This window comes from Strigops habroptila, chromosome 11, assembly GCF_004027225.2.
Source record: "Strigops habroptila isolate Jane chromosome 11, bStrHab1.2.pri, whole genome shotgun sequence".
Classification (NCBI taxonomy): Eukaryota; Metazoa; Chordata; class Aves; order Psittaciformes; family Psittacidae; genus Strigops; species Strigops habroptila.
This window is the reverse complement of record NC_046360.1, coordinates 9,677,493-9,699,004: the sequence shown is the minus strand read 5'-3', so window position 1 is coordinate 9,699,004 and position 21,512 is coordinate 9,677,493. Positions and strand designations below refer to the sequence as shown.

Sequence of the window (21,512 nt, the reverse complement as noted above, 5' to 3'; positions counted from 1 at the left end):
GAAAGTTAAGCTCCTTATAAGGAAGGAAAGAGCAAGAGCTTAAGACTGGATTCTCCTTACCTTCTGTACGTAAATCTCTATATACTTCTGCAGGTTATTGCGATATAAGTACAGCACCAGGTCATGAACAAAATCAAATCGATCACAGACAATGATCAGAGGAAGCTGGTCTGTGAGCTTTGCCTCCTGTATTGGGTACAAGGAAAAAAAGTAACCAACCACCTTTTGTTGAGGTGTTTTCAAAGCAGGAAAGTCTGACCAAGTTCCCTTAGCACTGAAAGTCACATTACATTCAAATTCAAGACTGCCAAGCAGACAACTGGCTTCAAAAGCAAGTTACCCACTATGATTACCATGCAGTCCATCTTTCACCTGAGTTTTAAGTTTAGGCTTTTCATGAAGTGCCACATTAGGCCCACATCTCTAGCTTCAAAATTACTATCAATTCACATATCAACCTAGAAGACAGTTGCTGGGCCAAGAACTTAACAATGCAAAATGAAATGGCATTAAAATCGCATTTTACCAGTCACAAAGCATGCAAAGTGTTGTAATGCAGGTTGATTCCAGTTTCAACAAGCTTTGTCTAGCCAATATCCTTGATAAAGCTCCTGCTGAATACTTCAGCTTAGTCTTGCCTTCTGCCAGCCTGGATTCACCTATTTTTTAGGTGACAACATATTCATGAGTTTGCTACAAGTTATATCATACAGGCTAGTTTTAAAGGAACGGTGAGTTTGGGCTTATTTTCCCAGAGGAAGACTATTATATGCCTGGAATAGGACCAGACTCCTATTCCAGCTGAACAGCAGACTACTTGCAGCCATGCCAGCTAAACTTTCAGTTGGATTTCTCTCCATTGGAAGGCTCTAGTTCTGCTGCTAAGCAAACCATATAGAGGACTGCTCAATCTGCTGGACAGAATACTACCTTCAGAAAGTTCTTCACCCGTTCTGGGTTATAGCAGTTACTTTCACGGCAGATTCTTTCCACTTCCTTTATCTGACCAGTCTTGCAAGCTGCCTGGATGTACTTGAAGTGAACATCTGGATCCTGGCTGAAGTTTACAATGGAACCCAAGAAATAGAACAGTCCTAGAAAAGAGTCACGTTTTTAACATAGTTAAAAGGGTAAGTGAAGCAAATGCAGACTGTACAGGCTTCAGCTTGTGGCTTAGTTCAGCCCTTCTGGGAGAGTAACTTCCATTCAACTGCAGGAAAAGTCAGAAGGATTTTTCTCCTTCTTGCAGGTTTCATCTTTCTTTCTGATCTTTACTCAAGAGGGTTAAGAAACTATCTAGAACAAGCTACCCCTAGAACGCACTGTGATGAGCTCGCTTCAGTAAATGCATCCTAAGGTCCAGCCACATGACAAGTAGTTCTCCCATAAAAGCTACAATCCTTACTATTAGCTTCAATCAAGTCGTGCTTCTAAGTAAGCTGCTTCCCTGTGATACTGTACCTTCATAGCTTTTGAAAGATTCAAAAAGCTCCACAAGAGACTGGGTACCAAGCTGCTCATGGTATTTAGAAGCAACCTGCACACAGAGCTGTAGGTTTTGCCTAATGTTGGCTGACAGCATGGCACGCAAACACTCCACAGAGTCTTCAACTGAGAGGGAGCCAAAGAAGTTCACAAGCCACTGCAAAAGAGAAAGAAATTTTAATCAATAAATTATACAGTATTTGACTGACTTCTAAAATGTGGCAACTAGCCGGAGTTTCTACCCCAGCTACTAGAAGGAAGTCTTCTGTGAGCTAAGGCCAAAGGCTTAAACACACTCACCATCTTCACAACTACGGAAATGCATATTCCAAGAAAGATTTTAAATGCCCACCTAGGAAACTGAGGTCAGATTAAAACCATCAAAAGTATAGATTACAGTTTAATCATCAACTGGACAAGTGTTCTTGAATCACAGCTGTGTGGATACTTCAGTACCTACAATCCATCTTCTAGCAGCTACAGCAGTGCTGAAGAGTGTTTGCTTCACTTAAGCTTTCAATTTCTTATTCTGTGCAATGGACTTACCTCAGGATTCAAGAGGTGAGTATGAACAACAGCACGTTTAATATCATAGAGATCCGTGTAGTGTTCCAAAGCTCGCTGGAGCAAGCCTGCCTTTTCACACAACTGGGCAATATGAGCACGATCATAGTGTGTAAACATTTGGTTTCCAAGAATGGCATCTGCAACCTAGGAGATTACATTTCATATTCAGACTGTCAAAAGAATCACAGCAGCTCAGCCTACAAGTTGTTGAAGTCACAGCAGTGACTCACCAGTAGTCTTTGATGTTACTAAACTGCTAGATATCAGCAGCACACATCATAATTCTTGTGCATGCCTATTCCTGTCTTTCCTTCATTTTTTGGAAAAACTAAGTTAAGAGGTCTTACCTGTGGGGCATGAATCAAATTCATTTCCAGGAGACGAGTCTGAAGGTGGCCTTCTGCAGGGCGGTTATTCTTCAGGGCATCCAACAGAAATGACGTGCACTGCTGAATAAGACTGTTCTCCATGAACACATCCACAATCTGTTGAGAAGTTAGAGAAGAGGGTCTATATACACACATGTACATTTATCTGTATGTATTAATGGCCTGGCTAGAAAGGCAGCTCATCACAGCATCTACCATCCTATATTCCCTTTGTTTTTTCCCAGATTTTGCCACCCACTCTATTTAGTTTTAACACAGCATGCAAATCCCAGCCCTTCTTTCTTGTTGGGATAGCTGCTACAAGAAAAGCCAAGACCTTTTAAGAGTAGCTTCAATTATTTAATAATGCAAATTGTTACCTTATTTCTCTGTCCGTTTAACCAGAAGTGGCCACTGACAGCTAGCATTCAACTTAAGATTATGTGTTCACCTTCCTGTAAGTTCTCTGCATGATAGGAGTTAACGTATGCTTCATTAAAGCCACCAGTAGGACAGTAACACTATTGCTTCAACTAAGACTGTGGCAGATTCACCGTCAATATCACAATAGTAAGCCAGAAAGCTTCTCCAAGAACTTGAGAGCGCACTTGCCTCTAAAGACTTAATGATAACCAAATGTGACTAAAATAGTTTAGTCACTTTTCTAACCAAGCCCAACTAGAGACCTGAACTGGCCTTACCAGTCCCCAGAATGGTACTATGCTATTACCTCTGTCTAGAAAGAGACCAGTACTCTTGTTGTAGGCATCACCTGGTTAATGTTAGCCAGTGGCTCCTCATCCTGTACCAGCATCTGAGAAAACTGCAGGCCTTGATCTGGACTGACTCTCATCACGCTTCTCAGTAGGAAGATCCAGTCTGGGGTATAGCCAACCTAGAGATTTCAGAAATGGTCACGCACATCTGGGAAGCTTTACACGTCTTTTAAGCCTTCAGATTCCTTAACATAGGCAGTATGAACTGCTGCAAGGTTGCTGTGCCCAACCCCCATCTTCCAGGCGTTCTCAGACAAAAGCACTGCTTGTCTATTGACACAGAAATTCAGTATTCACCTACTCAGGAACTGAACTTGTGCCAGGGCGTTTCTCTTGCGAGGTAAAAAAACTGCTAGGGACAAATCTTTCAACAGTCTTAAGGCACTATCTATCTAATAATGTCCTAAACTTACAAGTGGACATCTGGCAAACTGTTTTGTCATCTGTCAAAAAAAAAAAAAAAAAAAAAAAAAAAAAAAAAAAAGGTCTTACGAATTTAGGAAGACTCTAATCTTTATTCTCTAGAATAAGCTTGAGCCAGTCCATTAATTTGATAGCTCATAAAATCCCAGATGTTCTCAATTTAATTTTTTGCAGACTGCTCAGACCTTAGTCATACACTATGATTTGCACTATGACAATGAAGAAAACACTGTTTCTCAATCTTGCCTACTTATCAGTTTGAAGGGACAGGAATCAAACTTATCTCACAGAAGATAGCTTGAGAATGTACACATTCAACCTAAGATAGAGCCTAGCAGTTTGTGATAAACAACTTTACCTTTTTAGCATACAGCACTATTTTCTGGAATTGACCAGTTTCAGCGAAGCACTGAATCACTTTGTTTGGCACATTAGCACGAAGATAGACACTGAGTGCAAGGGTTGGGTCAGCTGTCTTCACCAAGTCTCCCAGCTCCTCTGAGCACTCCAGCTGAAGTCAAAAGTGGTATTTTGTCAGCAGAACTCACAGATGGTAGTATCAACAGAAGTATTGTTCTCACAGTTGTTACAAGGCAACAAGATTAAACTAGTGTCATGATCAAGCCTACCTTGTCTTCCTTCAGCCACTTCTCCAGAAGCTGCTTGCGGCCCTGCTGTAGGACAGGGCGACAGAGTTCCAGAGACTCAAACTTGTTCAGCTGCCCCTGGTCAAGCAATATTCCAAAGTACTGGAGCAGGGGAGAGGCCTGTCCAGGCTGAGCTGGTACACTCTGGAACTTCCTGATTGTATCACTAGTACGTAGGATTCCCTGAAGAGGCACAAGATAAGAGTAGCAATGTTTAGTTAATGAAAGTTGAATAGTATTAGCCAAAAACCAGTCAAACTTCAGCTTTACACTGAAACAACTCCTCTTAAGCCTTCAGGGTGGAGATCTTCAAACCAGTGAAGTTCTAGCAAGAAGTCAGTGGCCACAGCAAGTCCAGTCTGTGTTTGAATGAGTATAGCAAATGCTTCTTTATGGGATATAGGATATTATAACAACCACCAAACTGCAGAGAGCTAAAGCTAGTATTGCAGCACTTTAGTTTTTGAATGTCAAGTACTGAAATTCAAGTGAGCTAAGCAAGTCCACTAAGCTAAGGCAAATCCCTAATCCTTATGACTTCTAAGCTTTACCTTTGGAGCTATTTACCTTTGGTGCAGATGCAGCTACTTTAGCAGCATCTGCGTAGCTTCCTTGAGCAAAGAGCGTGTTGAACTTTCTGGCAAATAATTCCTCTGCCCCGGCTAGATTACTCCGTATAGCCATGCGCAGGCCCAAGTCGGGATTCTGGAGAACATTTGTAGCATAGTTCACTATGTTGTCTTCCTCCACACATACAGAAAGCACCTGGAAAGGACAAAAGGCATACTGAGTACTGTCCTTTCCACAACTACTGCGAAATATAGCAACCAAATGGCTCTGCAGCCTATCAGTGAAGTAGTAGATCATTAAAAACCCCAAGTTCCTCCCAAGCAGTTCTGTACTAGGAGAGGTTAAAACCTGACTAATTAAATAGTTCCTTGCTCCCTTCCATGACACTTGTTGCATCAAGTCACTCATTCTGTTCGCTACATTCCATTGGAGTCTTAGAAAGTTCAAAACCAGAATGCTGGATTTGTTACCTGGCCTTTTTTGTTCACACCAATAATGCCTGAGGTAGGTTCATGAGGAGCTGTGACAAAGATAGTATCAGCACTAATACGGTTCATGTAGATGCACACTCCAGACTCCAAGTCATACATGTGAATATACCCATACTTCGTGATCAGGTAGATAACACCGTGCTTAATTCCAATCTGCCAAAAGATGAGGATTTATTAGTCAAGACTAAGACTGTAACAGTTAAGTAATCTGCCTTTAGCTTTGTCATAAGCCAGTACTGCAGTGACATGCCTTTGCACTGACACCAAGGACAAATATAGTTTCAGGCTTCTTCCTTACAGACTCAAAGCAATGAATAACTTTGTTGGTCATTTGGAGCCACAACTCCACTGAATAGAGAGGCTGAAGGAAAAACAGAATTCATCTGCAGCAAAGGACATACTGCTAATCCCAATAAGCAGGGCTAAGGAAGAAAGTTTGGGCATAATTCGCATTCTAGTCTAGCTATGTCAGTACAGCTTTCTGTTCCAAAATATTAATGAGATAATCCCACTCTTTTCCAACAAGGCTTACCCAAAGCACCAACAGAACATAAACCAAGCCCAGCTACCAAGTACTGCAGTTTACCTGTCAAGTCACTTAAACTGGGGAGGCTTTCAAGCCAAAATGGTCTTCAGTCAAATAAGTACTTTTGCTTTGGAACAAAAGCATCACTTCAGATGCTTTGTTAATGAAGCCTCTGAAGTACAGAGCCACATGAATTCTGTCATGTAGACAGCTTGCTTTGTTTACCTTAATTTAAGGCATCTCTTGGTTCATTTATAAAGTCATTCTATTAGACTTGTCAGCAGTTACACGCTGAGAAATTACACAACTCCTAGTCCTGCACACATACTAAGTGAAGGTCTGTCAAGGCAACCAGTTATGTCCTTTCCTAAAGAACCTCCCACTAATGTCCCAAATTGCCTTTTTCTGTGCTGATACTACAGCAGATGTGCTGATAAGGGACTCCCCACTCCATTTGCTTTTACAGTAATGAAAGGCCACTTTCATATGAAGTTACATCACATTCTTATCTAGAACTCTGAACATTAGTAGGAAGTTCAATAGCCAAGACAATGTTTAGAGACATTCTACTGAAAGACATTACTGAGTTTTTTAGGGGTCCTTTGTTGTTGTTGTTGGGTTTTTGTAGGGGTTTTGTTGGAGGTTTTTGTTTTCTTTCTTACTCAACCTTAAGTTTATGTATCTGTAGAAACACTGGAATATCCTGTATATTTCTGTTCGAGTTACTGTTTTAGTGTCCAGGCTACCTCCCACAAATCTATGAACAACCCTCCCAGAAATAGGAGGAATGACAGCAAAGCACTAGCAGAAAGCATTCTTTACAACACAAATGGCAGCTACTTGCCAGGTTATAAAGTTCATTGGGGATGGGGGTCAAACATTTACCTGCATTGCCACAGGAAAGTCAGTCTGTGCTTCAGGTGGGAAAAACACATCAACGGCTTTCTTAACAAATGGCTGATTTCCAGTAGCTGGCTGACCTACTTCAATTATGTGTAGCTAGGAATAAAAAAGTACATGTCACAAGATCGCCTGCAAGTGCAGCCACATGAAAGAAGCTCCTCTCTTCAGATATCCTACCCAGTCATCTGCCACACTTGGCTGATGAATATCTGCCCAATCCTGAACAGTCTGCAGAGCCCTGCTCCAGATCTTTGTCAGAGGGACAAGTTTTCTGGAACTTGTTAAAGTAAAAACCAGGAAAAGATCAAAAAAATAATGCTTTCTATGAAAGCAGACTGTGTTTTTATTCAAGACAACTTGTTCAAGATGTTTTGAGTGAGACTTGTCAATTCATCAACAATTTTTGCTGGACAAGACTAGAAAGCTCAAGACATTTTAGTGTTACCTCAGCTCTTCACAGACTGCTACTGAATTCCACTCAGTTTGATGCATACAACCTACGCACAGACCTAAGGCTTATCTAATCTCTTTCTGTACTGAATTCAAGACATAAAAGGCTGCTTAATGACTTAACTTCACGCACACAAAAAACCCACATTGGCATAAACCAATGCTTTAACACCCTGAGCTCAGTTCTCATTGCTTCTACATTTGTTCTTATGTCTAAGTTTCACCCAAGCAACTCAGACTCTTCTTGCAGTTTGTCCTATTAAAAGAAAGCATTTTGACGCTGACCAAATATGCTACACACATGGTTCCCAAGCTGTTCTTCACAGAGCATACACTAAACTGTGTGATCACTGAAGTTCTATTAGCAGAGTTCTGCTGCAGCAGTAAACAGTTGCAGACTTTACCTTGCCCCCTGCAGGACTCCTCACAGCAAAACAGAAGAGGGTAGAAGGTTTGGCATTTCCCTCTATTTTGAATTCTGCAAAAGCTGCTGCATGGCCCTCTATAGGTTGGGAGACTTTTCTATCAACTGAATACAGCTGCATTGCACCAACCACACGATTTTGCTAGGAAAAAAACAAAAGGAAAGGTCAGCCTGTAGAGATAAGATATCAAATGTTTATAGCAAGACTTTTGGGATAGCAAACTAAAAACCAGCAAATGTTTCTCATCCCCTCCTCCAACACTTTAATTGCATTATAGACCACGTTATCCCCACACAAAAGATATTTTTGATCTACAGGAACTGAAGTTAAATTATAGCAGCTATTAAATGGGGTCAGGGCTCTCCCAATAGTTTTCATTGCATGCTGTTTCCAGGTAACTTACCTGCGCTGAAATTCCTATCAGCAGCAGCCATTTTTGGTGTTCATCTGTCCTATAGTTGATGATTTGGCAGCCTGCAAGACTAGCATGCCGGTCAAACATCTTTTGGGGTTGCGATTCTCCCTCCATGCTCCAGTGGTAGACTGCTGTCTCTGTCACCAAGGCAACTGTATTCACAGATATCCACTTCCAGAAGATCACTTCCTCTGCCATTGTGTGGGCTTTCATTTTACTTTTCATCTCAATATTAAAGATCTGAAGTGTTTTCCCAGCTAGTATGACAAAATCCAAGAAACATCATAATAGATTACCACAATGGTCATCCTGTAGTCTGCCTATTTACAAGCACCCTGTTTAACCCACTATTCAGTGATGTTACAGGGTTAGTGTCCTACCACATCCAAGCCTCCTTTGATACTTGACTCTTAACCGGACAGAACCCCCCTCCCCACCCCTGAAGCGGAAAAAAGAAAAAAAATCTACTTATGGACACGTACATGGACATTCCAACAACTGACAAGCATAGACATTTTAACTATAAGCTGTAGTTAAAAGACAGTCTAAGCTACAGAGCTTGTGTAAACTCTTGTTTAGGTAGCAGCACTGTATACCAAGTACTGGTGTCTAGTACTTGTCATTCAGTATAATTAATAGAAAGAGTATCTCCAGTTTATGTTAATTTAGTGGCTGCTGTAGATGACCTGGACTGAGTCCAATAGCATAAGACTCACAACAGCTCTTGAGATAGCTGAAGACCACAGCTTCCATTCTATTTTTCTGCTGAATGAATTGTGCACTTAACTAGGAGAGGGATGGGCTCTGTACGATAGTAATACAAGTGCCTGTTGAAGAGGAGAATCAAAAGTTCAGAAAGATTACAGAAAGGTTTGAAGCTCTCGTTCCAGTTAAAGTTACTGCTTCATGATTTAGGTAACTATATTGCAGGTTTAAGCTTTAGTATTCCTTTTAACTACCAGAGGCCTTACCCTAGTAAGAGTAGACTCAATGTTAACTGAACCAACCTATAAAGAATAAGGGACGCTATTCTTTTTACAAAGTCCAAGTGATGTCTTACTTCACTGCAGATGAGACGACTCAGCTCTAGAAATATTGTTTTCTGTTCACAAGACACCCACTCAGACTGCTAGAGTACTGGCTTGTAATGCCATTATTTCTATCCACATTTTGGAAGCGTTTTCCCTGTTAGTAACACTTCTGTCAAACTGGAAGATGTTCCTTCTACTGGGAATTAAAAGTGGCTGCTGGCCACTGAGGAATCATTTTTAAGAGATACTAACCCCAAGTTAATATGCATCTTGCACTGCTCTAATATTTTAACATAATTTATATAGTAAACTGATCATACAAGTTTAACGCAGTGCCAAGAGACAAGGTAAGACTTCAGCGCTACCATATAAAACATTTATGCTTCTTGGATTAACTGCATAAAGAACTGTTAACGTGATCAACTAGTTCCTAGGACAGCTTGCTACCTTTCCTGGCACAAAACCAGCCTCCTTCTGACCACCTTGCTCTGCACATACAGTGACTGCACATACACGTGCAATAAGCCCAGGCCTAACACCAGCTGTAAACTGATAGTTGGAAACAGCACATTTACTGTAATGGACAATCTGACCAGCAGCGGACTGGTGCTACCAAGGGATTGATTTTGGCTTCCATAGCGTGCAGCCTCACATGCAGAAGGCAGACAAGTAGTTCTGTAACGGCTCTAGTCACCATCTAAACAGGAACACCAGTACGTGCATACAGAAACTGCTCTCAAAGTCAGTCTCATGAAAGGAAGCAGGATGCCTATCCTAGTTTTAAAAACATAGAAGAAACTGATAAGCTACTAGAATGAGCTAAAAGCTCATGCTTCTTTGTTTTCTAGACTAAGTTTGACTGCTAAGTTTTACAATTGGAAATGGCTTTACAAGCTTCAACTGGCAGCTAGCTCCGGACGTTGACGGCCATAGGAGCCATAGCAATACAGTTTAAGTGTAGCAACGTAAATTCAAACTTCAGAACTCTAAACTGTAATTAAACTAAAAATAAATAAAATGTTATTTGTATTACGAGTAGAGCCTGCTATAAAGTCATAGTGAGGGCATGTATGAGTTTGAGTTATACCTGCTTACACATTTCTGAGATAAGAAGCCAGACTCTTACCTAAGTTTTTCTGATCAAGCTATCAGACTGCTCAGACTGTTCTCTACAGGTGTAGTCAAGTTAACAGATTTGGGTTTTGAACACTGGCACAAGAATTTACATTCCCGTTCACTGGAGCATGAAGCCTCTCCATTCCACAAGTAATGGACGCACCCTTGAGTGTTGCATTCTCCACTTACACCAACTGGGGAGCACTCTCAGTACAGAGCAAAACAAGAGAACCATGAACACCACAAGGACAAGGCATAAATCTTGGTACACCAGGAGAATGTCGCATGCAATCCAGAAATGAAATTGTGCAGACTGTATTTCAGTTTAAATCAAGAACCATTTCATTTCTTTTTTTGAGGGTGGGTTTGTATGTTTATTGCTCAATAATTCTCAAATTATGAGCAATTTCCAATCATGGCACGTTGAGTCACAATGTGCAACAGGTTTGACTACTGAAGCCTCAGTCAATCAGCAGGGAAAAGTCTGGAGTGACAGACTGACTTAAACCACTTCTTCAGTGCAGTTCACTGTAGTTCTGCTGGTTACCACGAGTAACAACATATTAGTTGAGTATCTCTACTCATCCTCTTTTCTACCCTACCCTCTGGTCATTAGATTAGATTTGGTAGAAGGAGAGATCATTAAATTTGCAATATCTGACAACACAACTCTGCATGTCAATGTGACATCATTCACTCAACCTTATCTGTTCAGAGGACAGGCTCATTCACTCTGCACGGACAGAACCATATTAATTTTGAACAAGTCTTAACACTGGCAAGAATAAAGCTATATTCTTCAAAGCTGATGACAATCCATTTAGTTAGTAGGTTAGTTTTAAAATGGAACTATATTATCTGGTTTTAAGAGCTAAATGAAGCTCTGCTAGTGTGGGAAGTGCAAGAGAAGGCACTTCCCTTGCCAATATGGTTTGTATAAAGGGATTCAAGATTAAGGACAGTGAACTCTTAACAGAACTGAAGTTTTTTTCATTCTTACCTTTACCCACACCTCAGGTAAGGCAGCCCTTTGCAAGATGTCTAAGCATCTTAGCTGAATCACAGATTCAGCTGAAGTCAAATATTAACACATTAGTTTTCCTCTAATGTCGGTATAAGTCTGAGATCAAGACAAGAAGTTACAGGTTTTGTGCCAGTCCCAAGGACAGTTATTTCTTGGACCCTTAAATAATTCCACCATGATTTTTCACAGTCGACACACTTAGGCAGAAATGAATAGCACACAGGACATGCCAGCAGAGGTCTCTCATAAAAATATTGCAACTTGGTTTTGTCTATCAACTGTACTTCCATCATACACACACACACACACACACACACAAACACTAAGAGCACACTCCTTCACTGGGTACAGTCAATAGTCAAAGCAGCCAAATGGTTAGCAATGAGCCAACGAAGAATGTTTTCACTATAATGCCAGTTGAGGATTAAGATCCCCCAACCTGGCTCTGAAGTGAACTGTCAAATGGCTACCTTAAGTTCAGTACTTTTTATGAGATTAGACCATTCTGTACTACTGAACATGAAATGTCAAAGTTCACTCACCATCTGTTTAGATAAGATGCAAGAAGAAAAGTACATAGTCAGTAACAGTTATTGAGATTAAATAACAGAAGTTGGTCATTCAAGAAAAGAACCTGCGATATATTCAAAATTATTTCTTTGAGCTCAGAGTGTTACTTAATGGCAGTATCACCACCACAGATACTGGTAAGCAAAGATCTTCCATCTGCAAGATCTTATGATTGCCAAACATAACATGCTTCTACATTCAGGCTTTCACAGTTAGTGATCATTATGACATTTTGTTGGTAACTGGTAAGCTTCTCCAAAACTACAAGAAAGGGCCAGAACAGAGCAGAGAGAATGGTTACACCCCTATTTATCTTCACATATGCCCATTACATTTACAACACCTGTTTAAAGGGAAAGTATATAGGATATTGACCTGGTCCTCAGTGAGAATAGGAGGCTGCAGTGCCAGGCCCAAGCATCTCACACCTACTTGAGAGGCAAATCATCCAAACATTACTGGAAAATCCACTGCCAAAAATACAGCATGCAAGTGTAGGCAAGAATTCTTATCCTCATATACATTCTTCTTAGAAAGTTTACATAAATCTTAAGCTTAAGAGCATACGTAGGCAGTAATACAGCTACACAGTAGGTTTTGTACTGCAGGAATGAAGGGTTACTCACCTTTCAGCGCAATTACTTTGGAGGCTGGATTCATGATGGCACTTTCCGCAGAAATCGGACGTCTGATGGGTGTTGTTGGATCACTCATGTCAATTATCACTACTTGTGCCTGCTCTCCCACTTTCTCCCTGATGCAGATGAACTTGTCAGATTCCATAGTTAGGGTACTGAATCCAATGTTTGCTGGGTTAATGCCCAAATTTTGGAGCTAGAAAAATGGGAGAGAGTGCTTTATTATCTTTCCCATGTTGAAGGTCTAACTCAAGCCTCTATGCCTAAAGTCTCTCCCCCTGAAGGAAATGCAAGACTGGCAAATTTCTCTGACAAGAGTATATTATGGAACTATGATTTACCTTCTGACTCTTTGTTCAAAATCTAAAGAACTACACAATTCTCAGTATTCAAGTCCTAAAGACAATGCAAAGTTGTGTTATTGATGCAAACTAAAAGGAGTTTTAACTTAAGCATTTATTGCTTAACCTGACTTTAGTAATATGATGGGTTGTATAGTATCAGTAGCATCACTATTCCAGCTCTAGTAAGGCTAGCAAGTTTAATATTAAAAACTTACTAAGTGGAAGAACTGCAACGTACAGCATCAGCGGGTCTGATGCTGAAAGAACCAGTTTTCCTTATGCAAGCCACTCCTAACAACATCATGGAATGAAGTCTACACAGCATGTGTCAAATGGCCTCTTTTTACAAGTGGACTTGTTCTTCTTGCTTCTTAGAACCTAATTCTTACCAGTGAAAGAAAGATGTGTTAAAATAATCAGTGATTCCATGTCTCCTTGCCCAAGATGTCATGCCATTTGGCTCAACAAAGGCAGGGATTTCAATGCAGGCCCCCTCCAGCCTTATGTCCAACTCGCAAAACATAACTTGTGCTCAATCCTATGACAATAGGTACAAAGCAGTCACTCTTAATGTAACTTAAAGTCATTTTGTGCCACTGAATAGACTGCCCTAGAAGATGGCTATTTCTCATACTCATCCTTTTGTGTTAACTTCTTTCCATTCACTTCTAATTTCAGGTTAACAGGAGGAGGTGGCAGTGAATGAGCATCACTGGTTCAATTGGTGTACAGTAAGTCAGATTGACCTACGCAGCACACCCCAGCTTGGTATGTACGCATGCTGCATTTTATAGAACAGTAACTCTGACAAGCCTGAGCACCTGCTTTATGCCCCAGAGCAATGCTTTTCAAGCACAGGAACTGTATCAGCTTCCCTGAAGCTTCTGAAGGGATTAACCTACACTGCTTTTCAGTGCACTGCAAGTGAAAAATGACTGCCCTCGAGACAGGATAGAAACTACCGTCAGCATCACTGAGTCATTAGACTCCTCTTATACATACCACCACGACATTCATACAATAGACTAAACAAACTCCTTGGGCAACAAGTCCTATGATGGTGTCACAAACACTATTTTAGTGTGTTTTGATCTGGCTGCTCATGGCTTGTTACAGCTTCTGTAAAGCTACTCACTAAATCATAAACTAGGTATGTAACAGAGACACCCATAAGTGTGGTGTGTCAGGACTGTGCCCAAGAATGCCTCAGGAATTGTTTTGTTTTCTGTTCAGCTTACTAATGAAGTGCTATTTGGCTCAGTAACTGCTAATCTTGACATACTCGAGTTTCAGTAATGCAGTACAGACCAAATGGACACATGTGTAAAGACATTTACTACCTCCCACAAGTGTGTCTCAGCAAAATTGAGACCCATTTAGCTAACACCTGACTTTATAGGTAAAATACAATACATGCTAGTAAACTTCACTGGGTGCCATTCATTTCAAAAAAGAATCAATGTTTAGGCACAAGATCATCAGAAGCTGCTTGCAACTAGAGTTCTGAAACAAGTCCACTGGGCATGTGGCTATTACAGACTTCTCCATCAGTAAGGAAGTTTCCATATCAAGACAACTCACCTACTTTTCATATGTAATGCAGAAAGTTTTAGTACCCAATAAACGTGCAAGCTGTAGTTCCATCAACTTCTGTGACCTTGAACAACAGAGGAATAAATGATGGGCTCTTAAGTCCACTGTTCTTGGTCACTTGCTTTCAACTGGAGACTATCCGCTTATTGTGACAAATTACATGTTCGCATAGGAGACACTCAAGCACTTTAATGCTGAGCATGATCCAAGTCCATCTACATATAGAGTACAGTCCATTCTAAGAGACTAATTAAGTGTCACAAGAGTGGGCAGGAGATTTAACTGCAGCATAGCCAAGTTCCTAACTTGATTTAATTAATCCAAACACTGATGTATTTCCAGAGTACTGAAGTTGAAACAGCCTCCTCAAGGTCTCTTCTCAATTACTGTGCTTCAGCTTGACCTACTCTTCAAGAGACAGCCCCTGGCCACTCATTCTGCATGGCAAGAACCAAGGCATTAGTCTACTTGAAGTTCAGCTTTAAGCCCAAGGTTATTCACTCCAAAATCTGCTCCATGTTACAGAATAACCCTTGGGTATCTTCACTAAGATAAGCAAGATCTTGCATCAAGTTCTGGTATTAAGATTTCCTGTTTTAACAGTTTTAAAATCTAGCAAAGTTTTCAGAACATGTAATGCTAAATTATGCATGAGTATCACTGCCATTCTTATTACTAGGGAAGTCAGTCACATCTTTTAAAGGCAGAATGTCAGTAGTTCCTAAAGGATGGTCATGTTAATACTGCAAGCCTCAGTGAATGATGACAAACTTCACATTTTAGCAGTCTGAAAACACTGAAGACTGTTCTGCCATTAAGAGAGTGGTAAGTATCCTCATCAGATCAGATGTGCTCCTACAACATGGAAGCAGCGTAAGAGGCATATCCCTTCTGACTATAGGTAAGGAGATGAGCAGAACACCTTTACCACCAAACAAAGGGACATCAGCCAGCAGCGCTTCTATCCTGAATGGGACAAAGCTGCCAAGACCATCTGGACTATGTTGTTCTAAAGCACCTTCCACTCTTCCTCAAGCACAGAATTAAGAAAACTTTATTATGGGAGGTTGAAAGCATTTAGCTATGTATCTTAAAAGACCTCAGGTGAAGGCACTACAGGTCATTACTGAGGTTTGTATATACAAACTATAGATTTTGTAGTTTATTTTCATAAAGGAGTGAACATGGGCCCTCTCAATTGCTAGTAAACTTTCATTTTTTATTATGCTTCTTAGGCAAGTGATATTCTCAAACTAACGTTGCCTTCTGAAAAGAAGGATTCACTATTACAAAGCCATTCCAGAGACATGTACTATGGAGATAGCCTCTTTCCATGATTCTACCTCACACTAATTTGAGGTAACCCAGTTAAACCCTACCAAGCACCCCCAGGTAGGCTACTGTAAGCCTCACTGTAGAGGAAAGGAAAACATCCTGTTCTACAACAGTCTAATGCCCCTTTTACCCTCTTATGCCCTAATGCCCCTTATCTACAGTGTGCAACTATCTTCACTATCAGGCTGAATGAAACAGATAAAGATTTTTGCTTCATAGATATTTAGTATTACTGCAGCGTGGATTAGATACCAAACTTGCTCTGAAGCATCCTACAGATAGTGACATGGTAAAGATTAACCCAAAGTTGTATTATTTGATTCTCAACCCAAATGAAGATTCACAAGTCCTACACTTATGAAACACAACTATTAATCTAAGATTTAGTCTTTCCCCATTCTACTTTACCAGCATGGTACCATTTGTTAAGAAATTAAGTTGACATGTTTTCTATACACAAGAGTGCTACTAAATACTGCCTTTCTAATGCACTTCCCTTTCTGTTTAGTGCAGTGAACCAGACTGAGCCAACACAGACCAACTCGAGACACTGATAATACCAGTCTCCAAGCTATATCCATTTCTCTACTGGGAAATACTTAAGCCTAACAACTTTCTGTCTAATACTGACACGCCAGTACTTGGGACCTACCATCAGTTAAATGCGGGAGCCAGAAGAATTTAAGAACTCTAAGATCTACTGGGTTTTAAGCCCATTAGAAAAGAGTAATGCTTAAACAGAGACTACACGTATCTCATTAAAAGCTCCCTGCTAAAAGCTCTGTAAGCACATCTCATTTCAAGTATAACACAACCCAAGATTGCAGTAATACAGTTTCTCAGAACTCTTACTTAGGTGACTCTGTAGAGTTACAATAATGCTCTATAAGAATCTGCATATAGTGGTTGGATAACCTCCCTCAATATGCCACCCTCATCTCCTGCTATAGCTCCAATCTTGACAGGTGAGGAAGTATGCAAGAGCTAAAACATGGAAGACCATGGGCTCACAAGTTTTAGTTGCAGTTGCAATTAGGCTTTCATCTTAAGTGACAGTTACTCCCTACACAAAAATCTGTTCCTGTATGTCTGTGATGAGGCTTAGATCTATTGAATGAGTCTCCCTACAACCTATAGGGCACTTAAGAGATCCAGTGAGCAAACATGATCTCTTCAACACTAAATAGCTGAATTAAGTCATGATATTTAGCTCTACCTTCTGAATACAAGTCCAGTAAGTCATTTACAACTTGCAAATATCCTGAGTGCTTTCAAGTCCACATGTTTAGCCAAAGCAAATTCATGAAAGCCATTACACTCCAGCTCAGTTATGTCTATTGCACAACAGATAGTAATTCTTAAAAAGACATCTCGGACTATCCAAATAGAAAGTGTTTTTGTCCAGAAAATGACAGAAGTAAATCTACACCCTTTATGTTTCAAACCAGGATACCTTAGCTTCTCAGTGTTACACCAAGACACATAAAACTTATGTGTCAAGAGCATGTCATGCACACAAGCTTTTTCACATTAGCTGGCTTTGTTCAAGAGCCTGTGTTAGTTACTCGACAGAAAGCAGAACCCTGCCTACAGATCAGTGTGTCTACCCATCTAAGGGATGAAGCCCCCAACCTAGGAACCTGAGACTTTGTATAAGCAAAAGTTTTCCCTGCAGGTAAGCTAGTGAAGGAGGAGGAAAAAAAAAAGGGGGGAGGGGGAACGACACACCGACACAACACACGACAGGACAGACAAAGACAAGCTTTTAAAAGCAAATCAATGACTAAGGAAAAGTTTAATTTTAGACCAAGAACACTTTGTACACTGAATTCCAGCAAGTACTGCTTCCAGTCTGTGTACCAGTATATTTAGTCTTTTACAGCATTTCCATTGTAAACTCCAATCCCTTTGGAAGAGCTCAATCTAGTGAATAATTTATAATTCACTGGTCCAACAGAAGCACTGGAGTTAAGAACCTGATTAAATCACAGTAGCTTAAGCAGCATGCACCAGTACTTCACTACAGCAGGGTTGCCATAGTTTGGACTGCTGCAGCTGGTCAGCCACCAGACAGATAAAAACTAAGTCCTTATTCTCCTCCCTTGCTATGGGACTGAACTACAACATCCTCTACGGGAAGAGCGAGCAAAATGCAAGTTCTTTATGAATTTGTGAAGACTCATAGCTATGGAGTCCACATCTGAAAACAACTATTCAACTGCATTAAAGGAGAGCTAAACAAACAGGAAGGCTTGAGTTCATTCTCAGCTTGACTATTACTATAATCAAATCCTGGATCTTTCTTTTACTGCAGCTATTCTCCACCTTTTGGTTCACATGTTCTCACAGGAACTGAATGCACAACTTCAAATTCAATATGCACTGTGACTGGCAGTCATTCCTCCTGCACAGGCTTGGAGCTACAGTTCAGTCAGAAGGATGATCAACATAAAGCAAAATAAGCTTCACAAGGAATGTAAACAGTCTGCTGGTCCTTTGTACTCCTCCAATTTTACATGGTCCAAGATCACTGTTTCACTTCACAACACGTTTATCCACTTCCAGCTACAGAGAGTGGGAGAGGAGTTCAGTATTTAGCACTGCAACTTATGTTTAGTTTCTCTGGAGAGCACTTTCCGCATGCTTCAGCTGTTCTTTCAATGAAGTACAGCAACTATCTCAGGAAGACTCTGAATTTAAGCGAAACAATGCTTCATCAGCAACAGGCTGAATGTGAAATTGAGTAATTATAGTGCCAACAGCTATTCTAACTACTTAATGCCATTATTAATTAAAATGCCTACAGGTATAAAGACTACACAGATCGACTTACAGTATAGAAAGATTTAATGTAGGATCACTGAAACACAGCACAATTATGAGGAATTGGAATGGTTTTGGATTTAACATCATAAAGCAGTACAGTTGATGTGTTACACTAAATATGACAATTTAACTGTAGCCAAGCCACTTTCTTGAACGTAATGTAGGAAAACAAACAAGAATATTAAGCTGATAAAGCTAAATATGAGTAATAGAGAAACATTATGATGAGGAGTGCAGGCTTAATCTTCTCATGAATTCCCTACCAGTCAACAATAAGCACCATGTATCATTTATTCGTTACTCTAGATGTTTACAACACATAATATTAAGTTAGACCTGATAAAACTGTACTGCAGATACCCAGCCAGAGCAAACACTACAATTCCCACATGCCTTTTGATTTCCCTCCCCATTTATCGCACCACGTAGAGACAACTGCAGAAGCAGCAGAAGCAGCACTGAGGAGGCTGACTGCATTCCTACTCCCAGCTACTAATAATCTCAATTTCTCTTTAGTAAGACTAATGCTTTGGAGATATTACACTCAGACTAGGGGGAGAAGCAAGAAAGACTAAATCCTAAAGAAGAGTTTACTCCTACATGTTAGCAGCAGGAGTCCCAAGGCCTCTCCTGCTCCTCCATGCTGAGAAAAAGTCCCTTAAGCACAGGTTTAGCCCTTTCAATAAGATCAAATTATTTAAGAGCAAAAGCAGGTGGTAGCAAAAAATAGAATATGACTTCAGTACAAATCCCTTGAGAAGCTGCTAGCCCCCCACCCAAAACAGAAGTACCACAACGCTAATATTGGCAGTGTTGCACACCACTGCCAGCCTTCACAGAGAGAGTCATTTAACATGCAAAGCAGCATACTACACCTATGGCATATTAAGTGTGATGTTCTCTCGTCATTATTGTACAGACCAAACACAATCAGCAGGAATGGTTATGTCTGCTTGTTTTAAGTTGTGAGAACTATATGCTTCTTTCTAAGGAGAGTTTGTTGTCGAAACACTTTGATCCCAGCTTTCCTACTCACACAGCTATACTGCAGCTCTTAGGAATCCATTTGAGTTTACTACAATCACTGCTATGCTGGACAATGGCTGTGGGGGGGGACACAACAGACGACGACAGTATAGTTCTTCTGCACTATGTTAAACTCTCTTAACCCACAACAAGTCCAAGGAAACAGGAATGTCTGCTCCCTTGGGCACAGAAACTCGGTATTTCTGGAGTTTGCCAGCCCTATTCCAGGCTAGGGCTCCTTCCGGAGTGACCAAGACAGTTCTTCCAGTCAAGCAGAAAAACACTTCCCAAAGGGAGCTGGAAGTGGCAATAACCATTTCCCAAGCTGAAACGCTTGAAGTGGCACAAGGTCCACACCGATGGACGATACCCAGTTCATATTTTGAAATGGATGCCAGATTTGACAGAAAGGGGCGGTCCAGAGACAGAAGGATGACTTGCCAAGTCCACTTCCTGTTCTCTCATTCATTTAGCAAATTCCTTTAATTCCTGCCTCAAACTGCATGTTCAGAGCCTGCTGCTCTCACCCCATTTACAACCCTCCCTCACCACCAGTTCACAAGGAAACAGATAAACCGGTTTGTCTGTGCTGCATCCATTAGTCATGGATCTTTTCCAACGCTGGCATTATGGTTTTCACAGGGTATTAAGAACAGAACTATGTCATTTTTAGAGAGGTTGGGGTTTCTTTTTTTTTATTTTTAACACTGTTATGCTTGGAAGGAAGGACAGAAGCTCTCAAGTCCAAATGGTTTCTTGCACTTCATCTCATCAATTTCCTCCCAGTTCCAGCTGCACAGAAAGAGGTTCCCTGGAACCGCCGCGAACCGGAGGCTGGCGGTGGCTTAGGCAAAAGAGAGCCACCTCGATCCCTCTCTACAAGGTTAAGGCGCCCACCCAAGCCGAGGCAGGGAAGCCCCCGGGGCGAGCAGCGCGGCCCCGGCCCGGCGCCTCCCCCCCCCCGGAGCGGGAGGTCCCTCCGGCGGCGAGTGACTCTGCACAAATCGCGGTCGCTCCGCACGCCGCGGAGAGGCAGCCGGGGATGGATGGACGGATGGAGGCGGCAGCCCCAAGGACCGCACCGGGAGCGGGCTCGGCTCCGCGGTGCCCAGCGGGACGGCGGCCCCGCACCGGAGAAGATGTGGGGGGTCCCCCACCACACAAGGCGTCCCCGCGGCCCAGCCCCCGCCCCTCAGCGCGCCCCCAGCCCAGCTAGGCCGCGGCCCCCCCACTCTCCTCAGGGACCGGCTGAGACAGAGGCGGGGGAGCCCCGTCCCTGCGCTTCCACCGCCCCCGTCCGCTCACCTGGAAGTGCTCCTGGAAGCGAATGGGCAGTATTTGTGCCATGGTTGGGGGCGAGCTCCCCGGGACCGGGGCGCGGGCCGGCAGTGGCAGCAGGGCGGGCGCCGCTGCACCCCACACGGCGGCGGGGAGCTCGGGGGGGCGATCGGCGCAAGCGCAGTGCCGCGCTGGATAGCGCCCCGCGGGCTCGCCGCCCTTTTCTGCCTCAGCTCGGGGCCGCTCACTCCGGTGGCGGGATCACTCCGCACCTCACCAGCCTGCCAGGGTCTCCTCAAATAGTCCCTCCCCGCGGAGCCTCCTCCCCCGCCCCATAGCCCCCGCCTCTCGCCCGCCCTCACCCCGGCGCGGTCCTCCTCTCCCCCACCGCCCCCCTCCTCTCCCGTTGAGTGCTGTGGCTGAGGTTGGACCCCGAGGAGACTGGGGGGCTCCCCCCGCCCCGGCTGCGGCCAGTGGGGGTGTCAGAGCCCCGGTATCCCTCCGCTGCTGCCACACGCACCCACGTGATGCCGCCCCCTCCCCGGCTGCCCGCAGCGCGGCGGGGGTCTGGTGGCCGCTGCGGCCCCCCCCCGGGCCCTGCCTCAGCGGCGCACGGACCCTTCGAGCTGCCGCCCAACCCGCGGGTCCCTCCTGCCCTGCCCCGCCTCGCAGCAGGGCCGGGAGT

At 42.5% G+C, this 21,512-nt stretch overlaps 1 protein-coding gene across 5 annotated transcripts in view; it reads right to left on the bottom strand.

Annotated features, from left to right (window-relative positions):
• Window positions 1-21,108, bottom strand: part of CLTCL1 (clathrin heavy chain like 1) — a 36,941-nt gene extending 15,833 nt beyond the window's left edge. For 3 of the 5 annotated variants that reach the window (XM_030500762.1, XM_030500759.1, XM_030500761.1), the window contains exons 1-15: window positions 20,855-21,108; window positions 12,414-12,621; window positions 8,035-8,303; window positions 7,611-7,772; window positions 6,739-6,852; window positions 5,307-5,480; window positions 4,834-5,031; window positions 4,249-4,449; window positions 3,978-4,130; window positions 3,193-3,315; window positions 2,400-2,537; window positions 2,032-2,196; window positions 1,462-1,642; window positions 931-1,094; window positions 61-186 (exon numbers count right to left, since the gene is read on the bottom strand). In XM_030500762.1, coding sequence (XP_030356622.1) covers window positions 61-186; window positions 931-1,094; window positions 1,462-1,642; window positions 2,032-2,196; window positions 2,400-2,537; window positions 3,193-3,315; window positions 3,978-4,130; window positions 4,249-4,449; window positions 4,834-5,031; window positions 5,307-5,480; window positions 6,739-6,852; window positions 7,611-7,772; window positions 8,035-8,303; window positions 12,414-12,621; window positions 20,855-20,896 — 2,418 coding nt within the window. In that variant the 5' untranslated portion in view covers window positions 20,897-21,108. Of the gene's footprint in view, window positions 1-60; window positions 187-930; window positions 1,095-1,461; window positions 1,643-2,031; window positions 2,197-2,399; window positions 2,538-3,192; window positions 3,316-3,977; window positions 4,131-4,248; window positions 4,450-4,833; window positions 5,032-5,306; window positions 5,481-6,738; window positions 6,853-7,610; window positions 7,773-8,034; window positions 8,304-11,759; window positions 11,763-12,413; window positions 12,622-20,854 lie in introns of all 5 variants that reach the window. The other 2 variants (XM_030500757.1, XM_030500760.1) reach the window with 2 other exon arrangements.
• Window positions 21,109-21,512: the final 404 nt, after the last annotated feature.